The sequence below is a fragment of the Salvelinus sp. IW2-2015 genome, linkage group LG15 (genome assembly GCF_002910315.2).
Source record: "Salvelinus sp. IW2-2015 linkage group LG15, ASM291031v2, whole genome shotgun sequence".
NCBI lineage: Eukaryota > Metazoa > Chordata > Actinopteri > Salmoniformes > Salmonidae > Salvelinus > Salvelinus sp. IW2-2015.
In genome coordinates this window covers 24,317,054-24,340,680 of record NC_036855.1, presented here as the reverse complement: position 1 = coordinate 24,340,680, position 23,627 = coordinate 24,317,054, and the positions used below count along the sequence as shown (strand labels likewise).

The following is a 23,627-nucleotide window of genomic DNA, read 5'->3' as shown; positions in this document are numbered from 1 at the left end:
AATACTCCAAGCCAAAGCTTCATACTAATTGTCAAACATAGAGAACTGCTCCTGTATACTGGTTGTTGGGGTGGGATTGGCATAGGGTGGGGGGTGTCCGTGGGTGGGTTTTAGCCATGTGTTTGGTTTCCTCATGTCTTATTCATTGGTTGGAAGAACTTTGGATACTATATTTATTGAATATTACCTGAATCCTATAAATTAAAGTGGCCAATTTTGTTACAATCAATTAGTTGAATTTCTCTGAAATCAAATTATATTTCAACAAAATAATGTTTCAGGAATGTTAATTGTATCTCTTACTAACTACAGAAACAATTTCAGAACAATCTGAGATGGTGGGTGTCGAAATCCTCTTTCTTGTTGCTTTTGAGGAGGAATGATCCTGGCAATCCGCCTACACACAGGTCTGAGAAAAATAACAAAGTAACTGAAGTCATTCTTATCAATCAAGCCAACAACGGTTACTCAACCAGTGTCCCATTTAGGGCTCTATTCCATCCACATCGCGGAAGTATAGCTTTACCGCATGATTGAAATTCAAGATAGTCTTTGAAGAGGTAGCGTTTCAGTTGTTTTTTGGAAGATGGGCAGGAACTCTGCTGTCATAGCTTCAAGGGGAAGCTGGTTCCACTATTGGGGTACTAGGACAGAGAAGAGCTTTGACTGGGCTGAGCGGGAGCTGCCCTCCCTTAGGGGTGGGAGGGCCAAGATTCCAACCATATCAGGTTATTACACAAACGTTTAAAGGAAGTTTCATGAGCTTGTGTAAGTGAAGTGATAATAATGCACGTTTTTGCAGTGAGTATATCTGCCCTTAGGTCGTATAACTATGACTGTTGCATAAACCATTTACTTAAAACCCATACAAAGTGCAATGTCGTCTGTTTCATCACCAGCGCTATCAGAGTGCTTATTGACTTGTGGCCCGGACTTGCCTCTTACAGATGCCGTATCTTCATTTGATCATCCTGTTGTTGCAGAATTGTTCCTGCACAAGAAATGCAAACTAGTAGTGTATTCAAGGTTTAAAAAGACTTCTAACGTTTGTAATTTCCACGTTCAAATTTCTGACTTGATTTGCCCTAATGAAAAATGTATCAACCTCTACAAAAAATGTCCATTAAATAATCCCCATAACAATTCACATTTCCTGTTGCTGCAAGATTATTTTCAAATGTAGATATGGCATCTGTATGTATTACAGCAACAGCATTACTTGTGGGGGTTTCTCAAAAACACATTCAATGGCACATTCAAAGTCCAACCACAAGCTATGATCTTTACACAAACATGACATAATCTCTTACCATGACTATCGCCACGTAGCACTAACATCTGTAGCCATGAAATGCTTTGAAWGGCTGGTCATGGTTCACATCAACACCATTATCCCAGACCCACTCCAATTTGGATACCGCTCCAACAGATCCACAGATGATGACAATATCTATTGCCCTCCACGCTGCCTTTTCCCACCTGGACAAAAGGAACGCCTACGTGAGAATGCTGTTCATTGACTACAGCTCAGCGTTCAACACCATAGTGCACTCCAAGATCATCACTAAGCTAAAGACCCTGGGACTGAACACCTCCCTCTGCAACTGGATGCTGGACTTCCTGGCGGGCCACCCACAGTTGGTGAGTATAGGCAACAACACATCCGCCACACTGACCATCAACACAGGGGCCCCTCAGGGGTGTGTGCTTAGTCCCCTCCTGTTCACCCATGACTGCATGGCCTCGCACGACTCCAACACCACCATTACGTTTGCTGATGACACRACGATGATAGGACAATTATGAGACAGCCTATAGGTAGGAGGTCAGAGACTTGGCAGTGTGGTGCCAGGTCAACAACCTCTCCCTCAGCGTCAGCAAGATAAAGGAGCTGATCGTGGACTACAGGAAACGGAGGGCCGAGCACGCTCCCATTCACATCGACAGGGCTGTAGTGGAGTGGGTTGAGATCTTCAAGTTCCTCGCGGTGTCACTAAGGATGTGGCCACATCAAAAGTCATGTGGACAAAGTCCAAACTATCAAAAGTCCAAACACACCAACAGAGTCGTGAAGAGGGAATGACTACGCTTCTTCCCCCTCAGGAGGCTAAAAAGATTTGGCATGGGCCCTCAGATCATCCAAATGTTCTACAGCTGCACCATTGAGAGCATCTTGACTGGCTGCATCACCGTTTGGTATGGCAACTGCTCGGCCTCTGACCGCAAGGCACTACAGAGGGTAGTGCATACGGCCCAGTACATCACTGGGGCAAAGCTCCCTGCCATCCAGGACCTCTTTACCAGGCAGTGTCAGAGGAAGGCCCTAGAAATTGTCAAAGACTTCAGCCATCCAAGTCATAGACCGTTCTCTCTGCTACCTTATGGCAAGTGGTACTGGAGCGCCAAGTCTGGGACCAAAAGGCTCCTGAACTACTTCTACCCCCTAAGCCGTAAGACTGCTAAACAGTTAATCAAATGACTACCCTGACTATTTGCAGTGACCCCCTTAATATTTGCACAGACTCTCTTGCACCGGCTCTATGCAGACTCATTGGACTCTCCCCACAAACTCACACATACTACACTGACACTCCAACACACACATAGCCTACATATGACTACATACGCTCATACACATAAAACACACACACATGCATTTTATGCCACACACACAGACACACACACACACAAACACACACTTTCAGACTCTTCACATACGCTGCTGCTATTGTTTATTATCTATCCTGATTCCCTAGTCACTTTTACCCTTACCTACATGTACATAGCTTAACAACCTCGTACCTCTGCACATTGACTCTGTACTGGTACTCCTTGTATATAATCTCGTTATTGTATTGTGTTACCATTCCTTTTGGCCAATTTTTCTTACTTTTTAACTTTGCATTGTTGTGAAAGGGTTCATAAGTAAGCATTCCACAGTAAAATCTACACCTGTTGTATTCGGGGCATGTGAGAAATAAAATGTGATTTTATTTGGATTTTATTTGAAACCCATTGAAGAGGGCCATCCATAAGAGCAGAGTAAGGATATCAAGGACCTGGAAGATTATATATGGAGGAATGGTCTAAGACCCCTACCAATGTGTTCTCCAATCTCATAAAACATTCTAGAAAAAGGCTCAGTGTCATTATCCTTGCAAGAGGAGGGAGGGTGCTAGAGTATTGAAAAAAGGGGTGGCAATAAAAAGGGGTGGCAATAGTATTTTATGCTCATCTGTATTAAGGGTGCCAATAATTAATGACCTGACTGTACACATACTTTATGCAGACTACAATACTAGCAGAGTTGTGGGTCTTTAGGTTTAGGATACTATGTTGGTAGAATTTTTTAAAGAATGTTAATGCTTTTTACAATGACTATCGTAGATCTGACCTGGTTATTTTTCAATAGCAACCAACACTGAACGTGCCTCATAGCGTATTCTTCCTTTGTAAGATTTCTAGGGGTCTTCTCCCCTGCAAGCAAACACCCCCAATACAATGAGGTGTCAGAGCATTTTATGTTTTATAAGAGAGCACATACAATACACTGAAACAACATCAAAGTAGTGCAATATAATTAATTCCTTATCAGAGTGGTCAATGTCATTTGATCTGGCTGACTGAAAACAAGAGAGACTCAGAGAGCAGACCAGCTGTACAGCTTGACGAGGAGTTTTATTTTATCTCTGAACAGTGTGTGTGTGTGACAGAGGTGTTGAGCTGGAAAGCAGAGGAGTTCCCCCTTTGTGCCCTGACCCCAGCGGACGAGTCCACACACCACCCTCCAACATCAACATTCAACAACTAACCAATTCCTGCCTCTGACAATGTTGCTGTAATGTTGCCCAGATGTTTTAAGACAGTCTCCTCAGATCCCAATGACATACAAGCTTGCAGAGCCAATACAATGCACATAACCTACTTTTGATCTGAAATCACAGATAAACCAAGTGAAAATAGGTTGTTTATTTTTGCCTCCACATAAAACTGTTGTGCATGAATAAATATAAAAGTAAAATAAATATAAAACAAATATGTATACACAATATAGCCTATTAAATTGAATAGAACTTGAACTTTAAACCCTTTTTCACCCACACTGGCCAGCAGAATTCAGGCTCTCTTTTGACACAAAATAAGAAAATAAATGCATAATGTTTAAGTATAATAATCTTTTTGGGCACTGATTGTCATCTGTTCTCTATTTGATATTTGTCCTTTACATACATAACCTACTCTCATTTTTTTTTAAACATAATATAAGCTTTCAATAACATTTCTTAGTTACTACTCACATATTTTTCATTGCACGTACAGTATGGGAGCGAGACGTTGCCAAAGACTAAAACAACAAAGGACAATTCAACTTGATTTTCAGATCTAGTCTTTCCTTATCACCTTTTCTATAACCGTATTTTGGATCAATTCAGTTATATTGATTGATACACATAATCAATACATAACAACAACAAAAGTCAAGTTCACTTGCACATACTGTATGCAGCACTGATCCTTTACCTTGGATGAGCTTCAAACTATCTACATTGTATTTTCTATATTTTAAATAAGATGAAAAAATTGAATAAAATAAATACAAGTATTTATTGTTGTTCTGCTAGCAAACTGATTCATTCTTTCATTTTCCTTATGTAGCTATATCTACCATATAATATTGTGTTTACACGGTCATCATCACATGTTTTTCCTAACACTTCTCAACAGCTAAGTATCTTATAAAGAGGAATCTAAAACAGCACTTTTAACAGCACAAAATCACAGTACCGGAATGTACAGTCCAGAAAACCATGCAAGCACATACACACATCACTATCAATCACACAAATACACACGCACTTCTGCAAACCCAAACTTTCATAAAACACACTCATAGTGGCATACTTACATGAACACACACACAATGAGGTTACAGTACAACAGCACACACTGTCCTAAGCTAACAGCCCATAGGTACAAAGTGTTTAGGATGGCTCATTGGAGGTCACACGCTAACAATTCAACACATCACTACTAGTGACAGAACAGTGTCTACTAATCACCATCACCCAAAGGGAAAAAGGGAGAGAGGGGACATAAGAGAGACAGAGATAGACAGATAGAGATGGGGAGGGAAGGAAAGAGGACAACTGGGAACATCAGTAACCTGAAGGTGAACATTGCCATTTTTTACCTTATTTTTTCATCATGGCATTTAAGTGACCCATGCAGTCAGGCCTCAGGATAGTTTTACAAAGACCTGCCGCTCAGAGGTGCGCTCACAACTCACAAGGGGTTGCACATACTGTGGAACCTGGTCCCTTAGAGAATGTATGTAGCAGTAGACAATGCTGTATTGAAATGTAGGACAGGACCTGCTAAAGCAAATAGGGATTATTCCTATTTACGAGGAATGTTCCCTTTGGGAGTCAAACTAATCGTTTACCTCATCGGGAGACAGCATTTCCTCATGCTCACACACATGCTGATCTGCTGACTAAGCCACCAGGGCTGATATAGAGGGGGAAATATTATGCTGCTTCAAAATATCTGTGAAACTGCCGCCGATATGGACCCGAAATGCATTTGGTAGCAATTTCCCTCTGCCTGGGATTTGGTAATGATTTGCCAAGTAAGAACCAATTGAAATCAGCCAAAAGCTCCCTGTATGTTCTATGCCTGAGAGGGAAGAGTGACAGAGTGAGGAATGAGAGAACCTACAGGGAGATATACACTTGAAAACTGCTTAAGAAAAATCACACAAGATAAAGTAGTCTTCCTGCACCAGAAGCCTAACCCCAGTTCTGAAACAAATGGCATCCGCAAATGTACATTTTCAATAAAGGAAACATACAATACACTACAGTGCATCATGTATAAAGAAACCACACATAGTTGGTAATGTGAGAGCAGGATAACAGGGGCTCCATCACAACCCTGTATTTCCAGCCTCAGCTGAGACCTTCTCCCGATCCGTACCCTCTGGGGCATTGCCAGAGGCAGAGCCATCAGTGGTGTTGTGGGCCAAGCCAGGCTGCAGCTTGAGGCCCTTCATTTCGGGCAGAGCAGGGCTGCCACTGCGGCTGTGGCTGGGACTGCGGCTTTGGCTGTGTCGTGTTCTGTGCTTCTTTTTCCGRGGGCTGGGACTGCGGGATTTGGTCTTCATACCGACCACTGTGCTGTCGTCCTCAGAGGTGAAGTCAGAACTGTCGTCAGAGGGGCTACCGGCGGGGCTGGAGGTGGGCAGCTGGATCTGCAGAGGAGAGAAGAGGGAGGTGGAGGAGGAAGAGAGAGAAAGAAGAGACGATCAAGAAAATAAGAGCATAGGGGAGTAGCATAGGAAAAGGGTGTAGATCAAAATAAGAAGAGGAGGGGGGGGGGGGGGGGGTGGAAGAACCAAAGGAGAGTTAAATTACCAATCCCATCATAGTCCAGTGCTCCCATTATACCTCAACATTTGATATATTTACCCTAACACCAGAGCATCATTGTAGGTACCTGAAAAGGCTCTGTCACACCCACGAGGGTGCTCGTGTTGTGCTATAGTAACACAAAATGAAGTCTCCTGAGCCCTTGGGCAATTCTTCCTCGGTAAAGGTCACCTGCAGAGGTAAAGACAGGAAGACAGGAGAGAAGAGTCAAAACAAACAAAGATACCATGACAAGGTTCTCCAGTTCATTTATGTGTTCATATTATACAGTTGAAGACGGAAGTTAACATACACCTTAGCCAAATACATTTAAACTCAGTTTCACAATTACTGACATTTAATCTTGTAAAAATTCCCTGTCTTAGGTCAGTTAGATCACCACTTTATTTTAAGAATGTGAAATGTCAGAATAATAGTAGAGAATTATTTATTTCAGCTTTATTTCTTTCATCACATTCCCAGTGGGTCAGAAGTTTACTCAATTAGTTTACTCAATTAGTATTTGGTAGCGTTGCCTTTAAATTGTTTAACTTGGGTCAAACGTTTTGGGTAGCCTTCCACAAGCTTCCCACAATAAGTAGGGCGAATTTGGCCCATCCTCCTGACAGAGCTGGTGTAACTAAGTCAGGGTGTAAGCCTCCTTGCTCACACAAGCTTTTTCAGTTCTGCCCACACATTTTCTATGGGATTGAGGTCAGGACTTTGTATTGGAGTGGCCATCACCTTGACTTTGTTGTCCTTAAGCCATTTTGCCACAACTTTGGAAGTATGCTTGGGGTCATTGTCCATTTGTAAGACCCATTTGCGACCAAGCTTTAACTTCCTGACTGATTCAATATATACATAGAATTTTCCTCCCTCATGATGCCATCTATTTTGTGAAGTGCACCAGTCCCTCCTGCAGCAAAGCACCCCCACAACATGATGCTGCCACCCCCGTGCTTCACGGTTGGAATGGTGTTCTTCAGGTTGCAAGCCTCCCCCTTTTTCCTCCAAACATAACTATGGTCATTATGGCCAAACAGTTCTATTTTTGTTTCATCAGACCAGAGGACATTTCTCCAAAAAGTACAATCTTTGTCCCCATGTGCAGTTGCAAACCGTAGTCATGCTTTTTTATGGCGGTTTTGGAGCAGTGGCTTCTTCCTTGCTGAGTGGCCTTTCAGGTTATGTCGATATAGGACTTGTTTTACTGTGGATATAGATACTTTTGTACCCGTTTCCTCCAGCATCTTCACAAGGTCCTTTGCTGTTGTTCTGGAATTGAATTTCACTTTTCACACCAAAGTACGTCCATCTCTAGGAAACAGAACRCGTCTCCTTCCTGAGCGGTATGATGGCTGCGTGGTCCCATGGTGTTTATACTTGCGTACTATTGTTTGTACAAATGAAGGTGGTACCTTCAGGCTTCAAGCATTTGGAAATTGCTCCCAAGGATGAACCAGACTTGTGGAGGTCTACAATTTTTTTTCTGAGGTCTTGGCTGATTTCTTTTGATTTTCCCATGATGTCAAGCAAAGAGGCACTGGGTTTGAAGGTAGGCCTTGATATACATCCACAGGTACACCTCCAATTGACTCAAATTATGTCAATTAGCCTATCAGAAGCTTCTAAAGCCATGACATAATTTTCTGGAATTTTCCAAGCTGTTTAAAGGCACAGTCAACTTAGTGTATGTAAACTTCTGACCCACTGGAATTGATACAGTGAATTATAAGTGAAATAATCTGTCTGTAAAAAACTGTTGGGAAAATGACTTGTGTCATGCACAAAGTAGATGTCCTAACTGACTTGCCAAAACTATAGTTTGTTAACAATACATTTGTGGAGTGGTTTAAAAACAAGTTTTAATGACTCCAACCTAAGTGTATGTAAACTTCAGACTTCAACTGTATATATATTATACACATATTATATATTAAAAGTCGCCCTTACCTCGTGTTCTACTCTATGGTAATCTGCCTCCTCCTGCTTGGCCCACACATAGCCTACATAGTCCTTATGGTGTTTGAATCCCACCTGGGGAGGCAAAGGCAACACCAATTCTTGATTTAAAAAACTTAATGTCTTAGCTAATTATTACTTTATCAATAAACATTATCTGGGATACTTCAAACTTCGTTAAACATTGAAATCAGCACTAGAAGGTTAAGAGGAAGAGTGAGTACCTTGTACAGCCCAATCCAGTCCCAGGAGCTGCGTGCGAAATTAGGTGCAGCTTTGAATGTGCACGTGGCGTCTGCAATGCTGTTCCACTCATCCTCCACCATGATTGTCACCAGTGGCATGTCCACCTTATAGGGGAACTACACACAGCATTCTGGACATCAATATCATCATGGTATACAATCATTAGAACACAACATCAACATCTCTCTGCGATAACACAGCATCAACATACTGTCTGTACCTGTATCTGTTACTACCATGGTTATCCCAGTTTATTACAGGTTTTGGGCACAGTTATGTGCATGTCACAGCTCAGGTGACAAGTAGGACGTGTGGGGGAAAGAGAGGGAGAGAGGCTGTGTCTCACCTGGAGGGTGAAGATGGAAGAGACAGGCTTGTGGTCGCTGACCATGTACTCCATGTGGCTGCGGTAGAAGTGCTGGGTGACCTTGGTCCCGCTGCTCAGTCCTGACACAGAGCCTCTCTTCCCAGCATTAGGGGCCTGCCCAAAGGGAGCTGTGGCCCTCAGACGCCACAGGATCCTGTCTGTCCACGCAGGCTTACGCTTCTTCCCACTGAGAGAGAGAGAAAGATAGAGAGAGCAGGGAGGGTAAGAACTGTGACGATCAGAACACTCATCTCATTAAATTTTTAATTCAAAGAGCTGCAAGGTGGACCCCCCATGTCACCACAAACCTTGTATCATATGTATCTGTCCCCACGTCAAACTTGTAAGTGGGAGGGAATTTGAGAGGTCCCTCCAGAAAGCCCACCAGCACCGTCTCGCTGTCTTTGGCCATGTTCAGCTGTAGAATGGGGGATAACAATTAATAATGTTAAATGAAGTGTCTCTGTTATTTTGGTCTCTGTATGCCCTCTAGTGGCATCGTCTATGCATTACAAGCTCCGTTAAAGACCGTGCAATGGGCCTTTATCTTGAACAGGCATCTMACCTGGTCTTTCTCCCACAGCATGGTGAGTTTGTTGTTATCAATGGCTGTTTTCACTGCCGGAATCTCCAGTTCATCAATGCGGAAATTCAGATCTCCAAACCAGAACACCACACTGTGGAGGAGGAGAATAGTATGGAGTGGATTTAGGACAGAGCGGAACTGCAAAGACGCCTTTTTAATGATAAGGTATGTCCTCTAGATCACACAAAATATATTGTTTAGGTATATCGATGGCAAAATGAGGTACTTCTTTTAGTGTAACAGTAACTATACCCTCTATATCTTTGCTGGATAAAAGGGAGGTGGACCGTTCTGAGCATGCTTTCTTATGTGTTTGTTTATTTGTGCAAGTGCCTGGATGGAAACTTAAGTGGGTGGGTGTGCGCGCTCATGTGTAGAGTGACTAACTCGTGGTCGAGCACCCCTGTGGCAGCCTGGCCTTCAAACTGCTGCTGCTGCAGGATGCTCTCAAAGTCCTCCATGCGCTGCTCAGAGTTCTCCATGTGGGCCGGCAGGTGGCAGTTCAGAAAACAGATGGTGTGACCAAACACAGACATGCGCGCACTCACACCCCCTTTATTACCCTAGAACAAGAATGGAGAAAGGAGAAGGGGAGAAAGAATAAAGGAAGGGGTAGAGTGAGAGAAAAAGAGAGAAACAGAATAAGGTTGAAGATTGGGGACAGGCGCAGAAGAATGGCAGGATTAGTATGATGGGATAAAACATTCAATTTGCAAACTGAGAGAATAAATAGTATGAATAGTAGCCTAGCCTATGAAATACGACCCCTGGTGCGTAAACACATCTGAGGGCAGGAAGTGTGCGGATACATTTATGACTAGTGAATGACATGATCAATATTTCACGTGCAGCGATCTGTGTGAATGGAGGCAGGATGGAGCCGTGTGGTTCCTCCTGCTGCTCTCCCTCTACAGCTCTGACCTACTAAAATACAAGAGATGACACAGCAGAGGGAGACCTGCAGAATGTGCTGATGCTTATCTGAGTTCATACAGGGAAGACAATAGAGACTTCACTGTGCATTACTACATGGAACTCTATGTATCTCTCAGTAAGACAGGCAGACAGATCCCCCTGCCTGCACACTTTGATCAACTGCATGGGATTTCATTAGCCTTAAAGGCTACACTGATTATTTTAACTTCTTAAAGAGTAGATATAATAAAATGTGTTTTCTAATGTTTACATATCTAAATATATTATCTGGGGAGTGTTTAATGCTTTGAACCATAAAAACATTATCTTTCGAAACACTAAAGCACCACCTTGTGGACATCAGAGGTATGGAGGGAGCACAGATACAAGCTTTGGGTACAGCCTGCCCCCCAAAACCCTTCCTGCTAAACCCTTCCTACTAATTGATGAACAGTAAGGGAAACAAAGAGGCCAACAGAAGCAAACCTGGAGGCAGGTCATTCTTCATCATTAGCACTGTCTGGCTGTCCTTAGACTAACTGGCTGTGTGGAGGTTTTAAGGGTGGGCCAGTTCTGAATGTGAACTTCAGTAATGCTGGCATGCCATTTTACTCTATCTAGCCTAGAGTGTTGAGTCTTCATTGGTGTGGCTGTTTGACTGTGGTTCTCTATCAGTTGGGTCAGTTCAGTCATTTAGGTGTGCTTCTCTGTCACTTGGTCAGTAGGATGGGTCCGTTCTGTCAGTTGGTTGTGGTTCTCCGCCAGTTGGTCAGTTGGTCAGTTGGATGAGGTCTCAACAGGCAGTTGTCTCACCCAGTAGCCCCCCAGGCCAGTGCGGGTGGTCTCTGTCTGCACCCCTCGGAGGAAGGGGAGGTGGTAGTACTTAGCAAACACCAGCAGCAACACCCCTTGCATCCGCTGGGACGTCACCTGAGAGAGGGACCAACAGAGAGGGAGAGAGGAGGGGCAGAGAGGGAGAGAGACAGAGAGACCGAGAGACAGAGAGAGAGAGGAAATATTAGTGATGGTGGTGGTAATTTGTGTCCTGCTACCATTCAATGGATAATTATTACTGTAATCTACACTCAGTTGCCAGTTTATTAAGTACACCACCACGTTCACGAAAATGGTTCGCTCCTATAGACACGTGGCCGTGGCTTGCTATATAAAGCAGGCAGACAGGCATCCAGGCAGTTACTGTTCGATTGAACGTTAAAATGGGCAAAACGAGTGACCTAAGCGATGTTGAGCATGGTCGCATGCTCAACGTCGCATGACAAGGAACTCGTCGTTCCTTGTCATGGATGGGCTATTGCAGCTGCGTTTCACTCCTATCAGCTAAAAACAAGAAGAAGCGGCTCCAGTGGGCACGTGATCACCAACACTGGACAATTGAGGAGTGGAAAAACATTGCCTTGTCCGACGAATCACAGTTCCTGTTGCTGATGTCAGAGTCAGAATTTGACGTACGCAGCATCAGTCCATGACACCATCCTGCCTGGTGTCAACGGTACAGGCTGGTGGCGGTGGTGTAATGGCGTGGGGAATGTTTTCCTAGTACATGTTAGGTCCCTTGATACCAATTGAGCAACGTTTGAACGCCACACCTTGTAGAATCCATGCCCGAAAAATTCAGGCTGTTCTAGAGCCAAAGGGTCCGACCCGGGAACTAGATAGGTGTACCTAATAAATTGGCCACTGAGTTTATATACGCAACCTCTCTATGCTGTCTGTCTGAAGCCTGCTAACTGTATGCCTTTCCGTCTCTGTGTACCAGTGATGTCTCTCTTTCCTCCTCTCTCTCTCCTCACATTTGTATTGTGCCCTGCAGGATCCAGTGGCCCAGCTCTTCCTCTGTTTTGCATGAAGCAGTGAACATAAAGGAGGCCATAGCCAGCAGTCTARCGTCTCTGTCTAAACAGTAAACCCATGTGAGGGAAAAACATGGTGCCTGATTTTACAATACTGCACTGTGGAATACATGTTACAGCAGTACACAGTAGGTATGTACTCACAATGATCACATTGAGCCTCCCAGCCTGCACTTGTATTTCATTGGTCTAGACTCTAGGTAATAAAGTGATTTATTCACTATCTATTAACAGATCCATGGACGATGCAATCTCCATCTCAGTGCACACCTTCCTATCCCACCTGGACAAGAGGAATACCTATGTAAAAATGCCTTTCATCAACTACAGCTCAGCCTTCAACAACATAGTGCCCTCCAAGCTCATCACTAAAAAGCTCAGGGCCCTGGGTCTGAACCCCTCCTTGTGCAGCTGGGTCCTGGACTTCCTGATGGGCCCGACCCCAAGTGGTGAAGGTAGGCAACAACACCTCCGCCACACTGATCCTCAACAAGGGGGCCCCACAGGGGTGCGTGCTCAGCCGCCTCCTGTACTCCCTGTTCACCCATGACTACGTGGATATGTGTGTCTCCAACTCAATCATCAAGTCAGCTGACGACACAACAGTGGTGGGCCTGATTACCAACATTGACGATACAGTCTACAAGGAGGAGCTGAGTGCCTTGGTGGAAAAAAATCTCTCCCTCAACATCAATAAAACAAAGGAGCTGATCGTGTACTACAGGAGACAGCAGAGAGAGCACACCCCCATCCACATCGAAGGGGTCGCAGTGGAGAGGGTCAAAAGCTTAAAGTTCCTCGGCGTGCACATCACTCAATGGTCCGTTCACACAGACAGTGTGGTGAAGAAGGCGCAACAGCCCCTCTTCAACCTCAGGAGGCTGAAGAAATTTGTCCCTAAGAACCTCACAAACTTCTACAGATGCAGCATTGAGAACATCCTGTTGGGCTGTATCACCACCTAGCACGGCAATTGCACCATCCACAACTGCAGGCTCTCCAGAGGGGGTTGGGGTCAGCCCAACACATGTGCTCCTAGACCTTAGTGCTGCTTTTGATACCATCGATCACCACATTCTTTTGGAGAGATTGGAAACCCAAATTGGTCTACACGGACAAGTTCTGGCCTGGTTTAGATCTTATCTGTCGGAAAGATATCAGTTTGTATCTGTGAATGGTTTGTCCTCTGACAAATCAACTGTAAATTTCGGTGTTCCTCAAGGTTCCGTTTTAGGACCACTATTGTTTTCACTATATATTTTACCTCTTGGGGATGTCATTCAAAAACATAATGTTAACTTTCACTGCTATGCGGATGACACACAGCTGTACATTTCAAAATTGCCCTCGCTAGAAGCCTGTGTTTCAGACATAAGGAAGTGGATGGCTGCAAACTTTCTACTTTTAAACTCGGACAAAACAGAGATGCTTGTTCTAGGTCCCAAGAAACAAAGAGATATTCTGTTGAATCTGACAATTAATCTTGATGGTTGTACAGTCGTCTCAAATAAAACTGTGAAGGACCTCGGCGTTACTCTGGACCCTGATCTCTCTTTTGACGAACATATCATGACTGTTTCAAGGACAGCTTTTTTTCCATCTACGTAACATTGCAAAAATCAGAAATTTCTGTCCAAAAATGACGCAGAAAAATGAATCCATGCTTTTGTTACTTCTAGGTTAGACTACTGCAATGCTCTACTTTCCGGCTACCCGGATAAAGCACAAAGTAAACTTCAGTTAGTGCTAAATACGGCAGCTAGAATCCTGACTAGAAGTAAAAAATGTGATCATATTACTCCAGTTCTAGCCTCCCTACACTGGCTTCCTGTTAAGGCAAGGGCTGATTTCAAGGTTTTACTGCTAACCTACAAAGCATTACATGGGCTTGCTCCTACCTATCTTTCCGATTTGGTCCTGCCGTACATACYTACACGTACGCTACGGTCACAAGACGCAGGTCTCCTAATTGTCCCTAGAATTTCTAAGCAAACAGCTGGAGGCAGGGCTTTCTCCTATAGAGCTCCATTTTTATGGAATGGTCTGCCTACCCATGTGAGAGACGCAGACTCTGTCTCAACCTTTAAGTCTTTACTGAAGACTCATCTCTTCAGTGGGTCATATGATTGAGTGTAGTCTGGCCCAGGAGTGTGAAGGTGAATGGAAAGGCTATGGAGCAACGAACCGCCCTTGCTGTCTCTGCCTGGCCGGTTCCCCTCTCTCCACTGGGATTCTCTGCCTCTAAACCTATTACAGGAGGGTGCGTCACTTGAGTGGGTTGAGTAACTGACGTGATCTTCCTGTCTGGGTTGCCCCCCCCCCCCCCCCCCCTTGGGTTGTGCTGTGGCGGAGATTTTGTGGGCTATACTCGGCCTTGTCTCAGGATGGTAAGTTGGTGGTTGAAGATATCCCTCTAGTGGTGTGGGGGCTGTCTGATGTCCTGACTGGAGCAGGTTTTCATCAAGGATCGCTCTATACTTTGCTCCATTCATCTTTCCCTTGATCCTGACTAGTCTCCCAGTCCCTGCCGCTGAAAAACATCTCCACAGCATGATGCTGCCACCACCATACTTCACCGTAAGGATGGTGCCAGGTTCCCTCCAGACATGAAGCTTGGCATTCAGGCCAAAGACTTGAATGCCAAGTCTTAGAGAATCTTGTTTCTCATGGTCTGAGAGTCTTTAGGTGCCTTTTGGCAAATTCCAAGCGGGCTGTGTCATGAGAATTTTCAATCCCAAGATAATAACTATCAATCAATAGCTTTGACCAATCCCCGAGGGTTGTAAGACCATGGGTATAATAATAATTAGGCAAAGACTCAGCTTATGCACAAGGTAGTACAGTTTATTCAGAGAACGTTCTAAAGTCAAGAATACAAAGACATCCATTTTATACCATGCTCCTTAATTACGCATATACTTCCACACAAACAGTAGATATCATACGCACATACATACACACAAACAGTAGGTGAGTTTTATCCTTCCCATAGTTCTCACCACTGTGTATCCTACCCAGCCAACAGTTCCATTCCCGAGATTAGGGAAACCTTGAGAAGTACTCCCTGTCCTCATACGTTTCTCAGAGTTCTAGCCAGGTCGGTTCAAACACAGTTTAATTGTTCTTCTGTTGTATTTTCTAGGCCATCACACACATTTCTCTCTCTCCCAGTCCAACCTAATTGGACTTATGTTTAATACTTTAATTATTCCTTATACATGCTACATAAACTATACTCCCTAATGGTTACGTTTCAGGGTAGAATTATTTAATCATTATCTTTAAACGTATAAATAATTTTATGTGCCTTTTACTGAGGAGTGGCTTCCGTTTGGCCACTCTACCATAAAGACCTGATTGGTGGAGTGCTGCAGAGATGGTTGTCCTTCTGGAAGGTTCTCCCATCTACCCAGAGGAACTCCCATCAGGTTCTTGGTCACCTCCCTGACCAAGACCCTTCTCCCCCGATTGCTCAGTTATGCTGGGTGGCCAGCTCTAGGAAGAGTATTGGTGGTTCCAAACTTCTTCCATTTAAGAATGACGAAGGCCACTGTTATCTTGGGGACCTTCAATGCTGCAGACATTTTTTGGTACCCTTCCCCAGATCTGTGCCTTGACACAATCCGGTCTCGGAGGTCTACAGACAATTCCTTCGACCTCATGGCTTGGTTTTTGCTCTGACATGCACTGTCAACTGTGGGACCTTATATAGACAGGTGTGTGCCTTTTCAAATCATGTCCAATCAATTGAATATACCACAGCTGGACTCCAATCAAGTTGTAGAAACATCTAGGATGATCAATGGAAACCGGATGCACCTGAGCTCATTTTCGAGTCTCATAGCAAAGGGTCTGAATACTTATGTAAATAAGGTATTTCCGTTTTTTTCCCATTTTCATTTGTTTGCAGAAATTTCGAAGCACCTATTTTCACTTCGTCATTATGGGGTATTGTGTGTAGACTGATGAGAAGAAAAAAAATATTTAATCAATTTTAGAGTAAGGCTGTAACGTAACAAAATGCAGAAAAGGTCAAGGGGTGTGAATACTTTCCTAATGCACTGGAACTATTGCTATACACACCTTTAATATATTATTTATAATTTCCTGCAATTCTTATCCATTTTGCTATGGGGTTTTGTGTAGTGTTTATTTATTGTCAACATAGCTCATTCTAATATTTATACTACTGCACATTGCACACTGTTTAAATACACTACTTATTTATTTATATACTGAATTCTTGACATAGCTCACTAATACGGTATGTCTACTGCTGTACATATCATTCCCAATATATCTTGTGTACATTAATCCAGTGTAGATATGTGTAGATTGCGTTTGGATTACTGTTACAGTCCTATTTGGGCTGTTAATTGGATTCATTCTGACATTTCTTAATATCTTTCTTTTTACTTTTTGGATTATATATGTATTGTTTTATATTGCTAGCTACTACTGAACTGTTGGATCTAGAAACACAAGTATTTCACTGTACCTGCGTTAACATCTGCAAATCTGTGTTTGCGACCAATAAACCTTGATTTGATTTTTAATAAAGGTATAGAAGGGGGAAATGAAGTACAAGTTTCCTAATGGAAACAAGCCAAAGGTACAAAATGGCATTTTTCACTCCAGAACAGAGATTACAGTAACGCTTCATCCTCCCTTCCTCAGTAAACACATTTGGGAGCGCTGCCTGGGCTGCCAAACCACATTTTGGGTTGATAATAGAAAATACATTACGGACCCCTAGGCATGTGTTTGTGTGAGTGTGTGTTTGAGTGTATGAGTGTGTGCCAAACTTAGACCTGAGATGAGCTATTAGCCAGTATCAACAGGGCAGTCCTGGAGTTTTGCAGTGGAAGTCAAGTGCAAATCCAGTTTACCGCTGGGGCGTAGCTCTGACGACCATAGGAATTTTCATGTACTCTTCATCTTTTATAAGCTTTGTCTTTATTTCCTTCTATATTACATTTTTGCCTGTGATTTGTCTCGGAAAAACAAAATGTTTGATACGTCCAACAAAATATCAATAGAGGTAGCCTAGGTAATAGTCTGTTTCTGTTCTCTTGCCAACTCATTATGGAATTGTCATGCCAAACAAAATGATAGCAATGGAGTTGGCAAGAACACAAATAGATATGGGACCAAGCTACAATAGAGGACAAAAACACCATAGTGCCCTCAAACACCATAGTCCCCTCAAAGCTCATCACTAAGCTAAGAACCCTGGGACTAAACACCTCCCTCTGCAACTGGATCCTGGACTTCCTGAAGGGCCGCCCCCAGGTGGTAAGGGTAGGCAACAACACCTCTGGCATGCTGATCCTCAACACGGGGACCCCTCAAGGGTGCGTGCTTAGTCCCCACCTGTACTCCCTGTTCACCCATGACTGCGTGGCCACGACTCCAACACCATCATTAAGTTTTCCGACGACACAGCGGTGGTAAGCCTGATCACCAACAACAATGAGACAGCCTATAGGGAGGAGGTCAGAGATATGGAAGTGTGGTGCCAGGACAACAACCTCTCCCTCAACGTGATCAAGACAAAGGAGATGATCGTGGACTACAGGAAAAGGAGGGCCGAGCACACCCCCATTCTCATCGACGGGGCTGCAGTGGAGCAGGTTGAGAGCTTCAAGTTTCTTGGTGTCCACATCACCAACAAACTATCATGGTCCAAACACACCCAGACCATCGTGATGAGGGTACGACAACGCTTATTCCCCCTCAGGAAACTGAAARGATTTGGCATGGGTCTTCAGATTATCCAAAAGTTCAACAGCTGCACCATCTAGAGCATCCTGATTGGTTGCATCACCGCCTGGTATGGCAACTGTTCGGCCTCTGACCACAAGGCGCTACAGAGGGTAGTGCATACAGCCCAGTACATCACTGGGGCCAAGCTTCCAGCCATCCAGGACCTCTATACCAGGCGCTGTCAGCGAAGGCCGTAAAAATTGCCAAAGACTCCAGCCACCCTAGTCATAGACTGTTCTCTCTGCTACCGCATGGCAAGTGGTACCGGAGCGCCAAGTCTAGGTACAAAAGGCTTCTTAACAGCTTCTTCCACCAAGCCATAAGACTGCAGAACAGCTAATGAAATGGCTACCCAGACTATTTGCATTGACCCTCCCCCCTTTTTTTGTACGCTGCTGCTACTCGCTGTTTATTATCTATGCATAGTCACTTTCCCCCTACCTACATGTACATATTACCTCAATTACCTCGACTAACCTGTGCCCCCGCACATTGACTCGATACTGGTACCCCCTGTACATAGCCTCGTTATTGTTATTTTATTGTTGCTCTTAATATTTTGGACTTTAGTTTATTTAGTAAATATTTTTCTTAACTCTTATTTTTCTTAAAAAGGTTAATTAAGGGCTTGTAAGTAAGCATTTCACGGTACTACACCTTTTGTATTTGGCGCATGTGACAAATACAATTTGATTTGATTTGATATGTTGCCCTGTAAGTGATTCCTAGTGTTGACGGTGCTGGACAGAGAAAAATACTTGATTGACTGATTTGTCTCTAGGGTGGATGGTTTGGCAAGCTCTCTTCTGATTGGTCTAATTGACTGCCAGCTCTGACAGTGGGCTGTGAGAGCAGAGGAGAGAGGAAAGAGGAGAGGGAGGTGGGATATTACTGACTGTGAGGAAAGAGGGGGTGTTGGGTTACTACAGGCCATTTTTGGAAACCTCATGTCTGTGCAACATGCCATGACTAGACAGACTATTAACGTAGTACTGTCATGGTTCAAGTTCTGAGGTAGACTACAGACACTAACAACCACTCAGACATTCAATTCTAACAAATAAGCCTACCCATGCATGCATGTGAACACAAATGCACATAAAATGTTCTCATGAGCATTTTGGAGTCAAGCAGGGTATGAGATGGCCAGGGGACAGTATCAGTCTCACTGTCACAGAGCCATCAACATGGAGGGAGCATTAAAGTCCCGAAATAAACCAGCACCCTGGGAGACGTTCTCTTGTCTAGCTCTCTGCTGTTTCTCTGCAGCAGGTTCATCCGCTCTCCCTACAGCTCCAACAGGCCTAAACAATGTGTTAGACACTGACAGGTCAACAAACACCAACCAACCACACTGCACCAGCTGTGGCCAGGACCCCTCCTCTCCATTACTTTGTCTCTCTCTCTGTCTCTCAAATAAACACACACACACACACAAGCACATTTGAATGGATGGAGCATAAATAAGCACATTTGAAACGGATGAGAAATTTTCCCTAACCAAGAGTGCTGCAACATGCCATTGGGTGAGGGGCTCAAGATAAGCCACAGAGCTGTGAGCGAGAGAGAGAGAGAGAGAGAGAGAGAGAGAGAGAGAGAGAGAGAGAGAGAGAGAGAGAGAGAGAGAGAGAGAGAGAGAGAGAGAGAGAGAGAGAGTGTGTGTGTTGTATGAGAGCCTGGCAGACAGAGGAAGATAACAGATAAACCAACACTGCACGCTTGATTGTAGTCAGCCTCCACGCTCCACTATGCCCTAGCATATTATCTCGCATGCATTGGGAGAGATATGAGCACAGAGAGTGCCGAAACTGGCTCACACTGCACTTACATTTCAAAACAGTTTCCACAAATGTATATTACGTGAGCTCCATTTGTTTGCTCTGTAGTTAATTATCTTTTTGTGTGTTTACCACAAACATGTGGTGTATGTGTTAGTGTGCTTGTGCATAAGTGTGCGTGTCTCTGTGTCAACCCTTTACTGACCAGTATGTATCCGAAGAGGCTGAGTCTCTCCATGCAGGCATCACTCCATTGGTCTGTGAAGAGAACGTCTTTCAGCCTTTTGTTGATCATGGAGTTGACTTCCTGTAGCCTGAGAGAGCAGCAGTTACACACACAGTCATTATACGGAGGCCATAGGGAGAGCGATAAAGATAGGTGAGGAGAGAGAGAGAGGGAAAGGACTGCAACAAGAATAAATATGTAGGGGGAAACAGAAACACAACTAAAGGGAGCTAGATAGATGGATCAATGTTGTTTGACAGTAAACCCAACCACTCATAACCTAGGGGACTGTATATCGAAGTGGGATGGATATAAGGGACAAGAGAGGTCTTCTGGAATAGTTGGCAATGGGGAGATGGTTGGCTGACTGCCACCTGGGAAAAGCTCACCCAATGATATACATGTCTGTGTTTCCATCCCCAACGTGCAATCCCAGCAGAGCAGTGATGTCATCCGGCGGCATGGCACCGCCCACATTCCATGTGATTATGTGCACTCTATCATAGAGCAGGAACACAGAAACTCACAATCAATAGAAGCTTGGTTCAACCCGTAACCAAATAATTAGGCAACTTAATGAACTGCAGAACATTTAATTCATATTTCAGGACTTGGGTGGGCACATCCTTAAGCATTTAACATACAGTACACATACAAAGTCTTTCTCTGATATAATTCTATTGATTTTCTGATTATCCACTCTCTCCATTAGCTTAATTAGCATCATAAATGAGAGAGGTTAGCAGAGAGCTCTGACAAAGCCTCGGGACACTGGGTCTGTGCTGTGAGTAGAAAATAACACAAAAACAACACAGAGTGGGACTGCTCGATTTCATAGTTTCAGTGGCAAAGACGGGTGCTTCTCAACATGCATACTACTGTGCTCCCAGCACACAAATTGGAGCAGGGTAGGACCGGAGAATGAGTCCAAATCAAAGTATGCGAAACGGACCACGGAGGGCACTTCTCGAATGAGTATACCGTTTGTACATATTTTGAAGCATGCATCGGTGCAAGCTTCAAAGGAAAGTAAGCAAAAAAATATGACGCAACCACGTTAAAAGAACGCACATTTTCTTGAAACAACAGATCATTATTTTAGCTAAAGCGAGAGAAAATATACTCCGACTGCCTATCCACATCTCACACAGTGCATTCGGAAATTATTCAACCCCTTGACYTTTTCCACATTTTGTTACATCACAGCCTTATTCTAAAATTAATTAAATAGTTTTCCCCCCTCATCAATCTACACACAATACCCCATAATGATGAAGCAAAAAACGTTTTTTTATAATTGTTGACAAAAAAACTCAAATTAAATATGACATTTACATAAGCATTCAGACCCTTTACTCAGTACTTTGTTGAAGCACCTTTGGCAGCGATTACAGCCTCAAGTCTTCTTGGGTATAACGCTACAAGCTTGGCATAGCTGTATTTGAGGAGTTTCTCCCATTCTTCTCTGCAGATCCTCTCAAGCTTTGTCAGGTTGGATGGGGAGCATTGCTGCACAAATATTTTCAGGTCTCTCMAGAGATGTTTGATCGGGTTCAAGTCCAGGCACTGGCTGGGCCACTCACGAACATTCAGAGACTTGTCCCAAAGCCACTTCTGCGTTGTCTTGGCTGTGTGCTTAGGGTCGTTGTCCTGTTGGAAGGTGAACCTTTACCCCAGTCGGAGGTTCTGAGCGCTCTGGAGCAGGTTTTCATCAATGATCTCTCTGTACTTTGCTCCGTTCATCTTTCCCTCGATCCTGACTAGTCTCCCAGTCTCTGCAGCTGAAAAACGTCCCCACAGCAGGAGGCTGCTGCCACCATCATGCTTCACAGTAGGAATGGTGCCAGGTTTCCTCCAGACGTGACGCTTGGCATTCAGGTCAAAGACTTGGCATTCAGAACAAAGACAATTTTGGTTTTATCAGTCTGAGAGTCATTTAGGTGCCTTTTGGCAAACTCCAAGCGGGCTTTCATGTGCCTTGTACTGAGGAGTGGCTTCTGTCTGACCACTCTACCATAAAGGCCTGATTGGTGGAGTGCTGCAGAGATGGTTGTCCTTCTGGAAGATTCTCCCATCTCCACAGTAGAAATCTGGAGCTCTGTCAGAGTGACCATCGTGTTCTTGGTCACCTCCCCGACTAAGGCCCTTCTCCCCCGATTTCTCAGTTTGGCCGGGCGACCAGCTCTAAGAAGAGTCTTGGTGGTTCCAAACTTTAAGAATGATGAAGGCCACTGTGTTCTTGGGGATCTTCAATGCTGCGGACATTTTTTGGTACCCTTCCCCAGATCTGTTCCTCGACACAATCCTGTCTCGGAGTGCCTTCGACCTCTGACCTTCGACCTCTGTCTCGGAGTGCCTTCGACAATTCCTTCGACCTCTGACATGCACTGTCAACTGTGGGACCTTATATAGACAGTAGTGTGCCTTTCCAAATCATGTCCAATCAATTGAATTTACCACAGGTGGACTCCAAACAAGTTGTAGAAACATCTCAAGGATGATCAATGGAAACATAATGCACCTGAGCTCAATTTCAAGTATCATAGCAAAGGGTCTGAATACTTATGTAAACAATGTATTTCTGTTGTTTGTTTTTTTTWAATTACGAAACATTTCTAAATACCTGTTCTCGCTTTGTCCTGATGTTGTATTGTGTGGAGATTGATGAGGAAATAAATTAGTTTAATCCATTTTAGAATAAGGCYGTAATGTAACAAAATGTGGAAAAGGGGAAGGGGTCTGAATACTTTCCGGATGCACTGTATGTTACCTGACTACACTATTTTATCTTGATACATTAATAATTACATGCTGTGTTAATTTTGTCATGGTTACATGCCTACAATACCCATTGTAGTGTGCGTAGGTCGCAAACTCATAGTAAGTCAATAGTTACTACTGTTAGCTAGCCAGATAGCCACAAATAATTGTTAGCTAGCTACCCACAAAGAATTAACATCTCCCTTGGATAACATTGTTTTTAGGTAATTTTTGCCTGTTATACTATCTGGTTAGCTTCATTATTATGATTCACATATAGCTAGCTGATAGTTATGAAGTAAAATGTTTGCTTTGTGTATATCTTTTTTCTTCTCTATTTCCATTGTCCTGGCTAGAAGGAAGGTTCAGTGAATGGGTAAATCCATAGCTAGCTAGCCACGAATAATTGTTTGCTAGCTACCCACGAAGAATTGACATCTACTGTACCTTGCATAACATTAGTATAAGCTGGCTAGCTAGATTACAACGATTCACATATATCTAGCTAATAATTATGAAGTAAAACGTTTGCTTTGTGTATATCTTGTTACGTCTCTATTGTTTCCATTGACTGGAAAAATGTTCAATGAATGGGGAGATGCAGCATCAGCTAATACAGTAGGGGAAGTGCGAGTGCTTCTCAAATGTAATGTTTAATGCGTTCTCCACACTCTCATCCTCACAAGAATGTACTCAAGAGAACGTCCTTGGAGAATGCACTTGGAGCATGAGAGTGTGGA

At 43.7% G+C, this 23,627-nt stretch overlaps 1 protein-coding gene and 1 long non-coding RNA gene across 2 annotated transcripts in view; one reads left to right on the top strand and one right to left on the bottom strand.

Moving 5' to 3' along the window:
- The first annotated feature begins 1,335 nt into the window (after nucleotides 1–1,335).
- LOC139028801 (uncharacterized) lies at nucleotides 1,336–4,151 on the top strand. The gene is made up of 2 exons (XR_011481014.1): nucleotides 1,336–1,641; nucleotides 3,698–4,151. It is a non-coding gene; the product is annotated as an uncharacterized lncRNA (long non-coding RNA).
- LOC111975058 (phosphatidylinositol 4,5-bisphosphate 5-phosphatase A) overlaps nucleotides 3,660–23,627 on the bottom strand; it is a 38,600-nt gene continuing 18,632 nt past the window's right edge. The window contains 12 exon segments of the mRNA XM_024003221.2: nucleotides 3,660–6,250; nucleotides 6,496–6,536; nucleotides 6,539–6,599; nucleotides 8,364–8,447; nucleotides 8,597–8,734; nucleotides 8,965–9,172; nucleotides 9,294–9,403; nucleotides 9,551–9,662; nucleotides 9,959–10,134; nucleotides 11,300–11,416; nucleotides 20,107–20,215; nucleotides 20,517–20,624. Of these exon segments, the coding sequence (XP_023858989.2) occupies nucleotides 5,927–6,250; nucleotides 6,496–6,536; nucleotides 6,539–6,599; nucleotides 8,364–8,447; nucleotides 8,597–8,734; nucleotides 8,965–9,172; nucleotides 9,294–9,403; nucleotides 9,551–9,662; nucleotides 9,959–10,134; nucleotides 11,300–11,416; nucleotides 20,107–20,215; nucleotides 20,517–20,624 (1,588 nt within the window). The 3' untranslated portion in view covers nucleotides 3,660–5,926.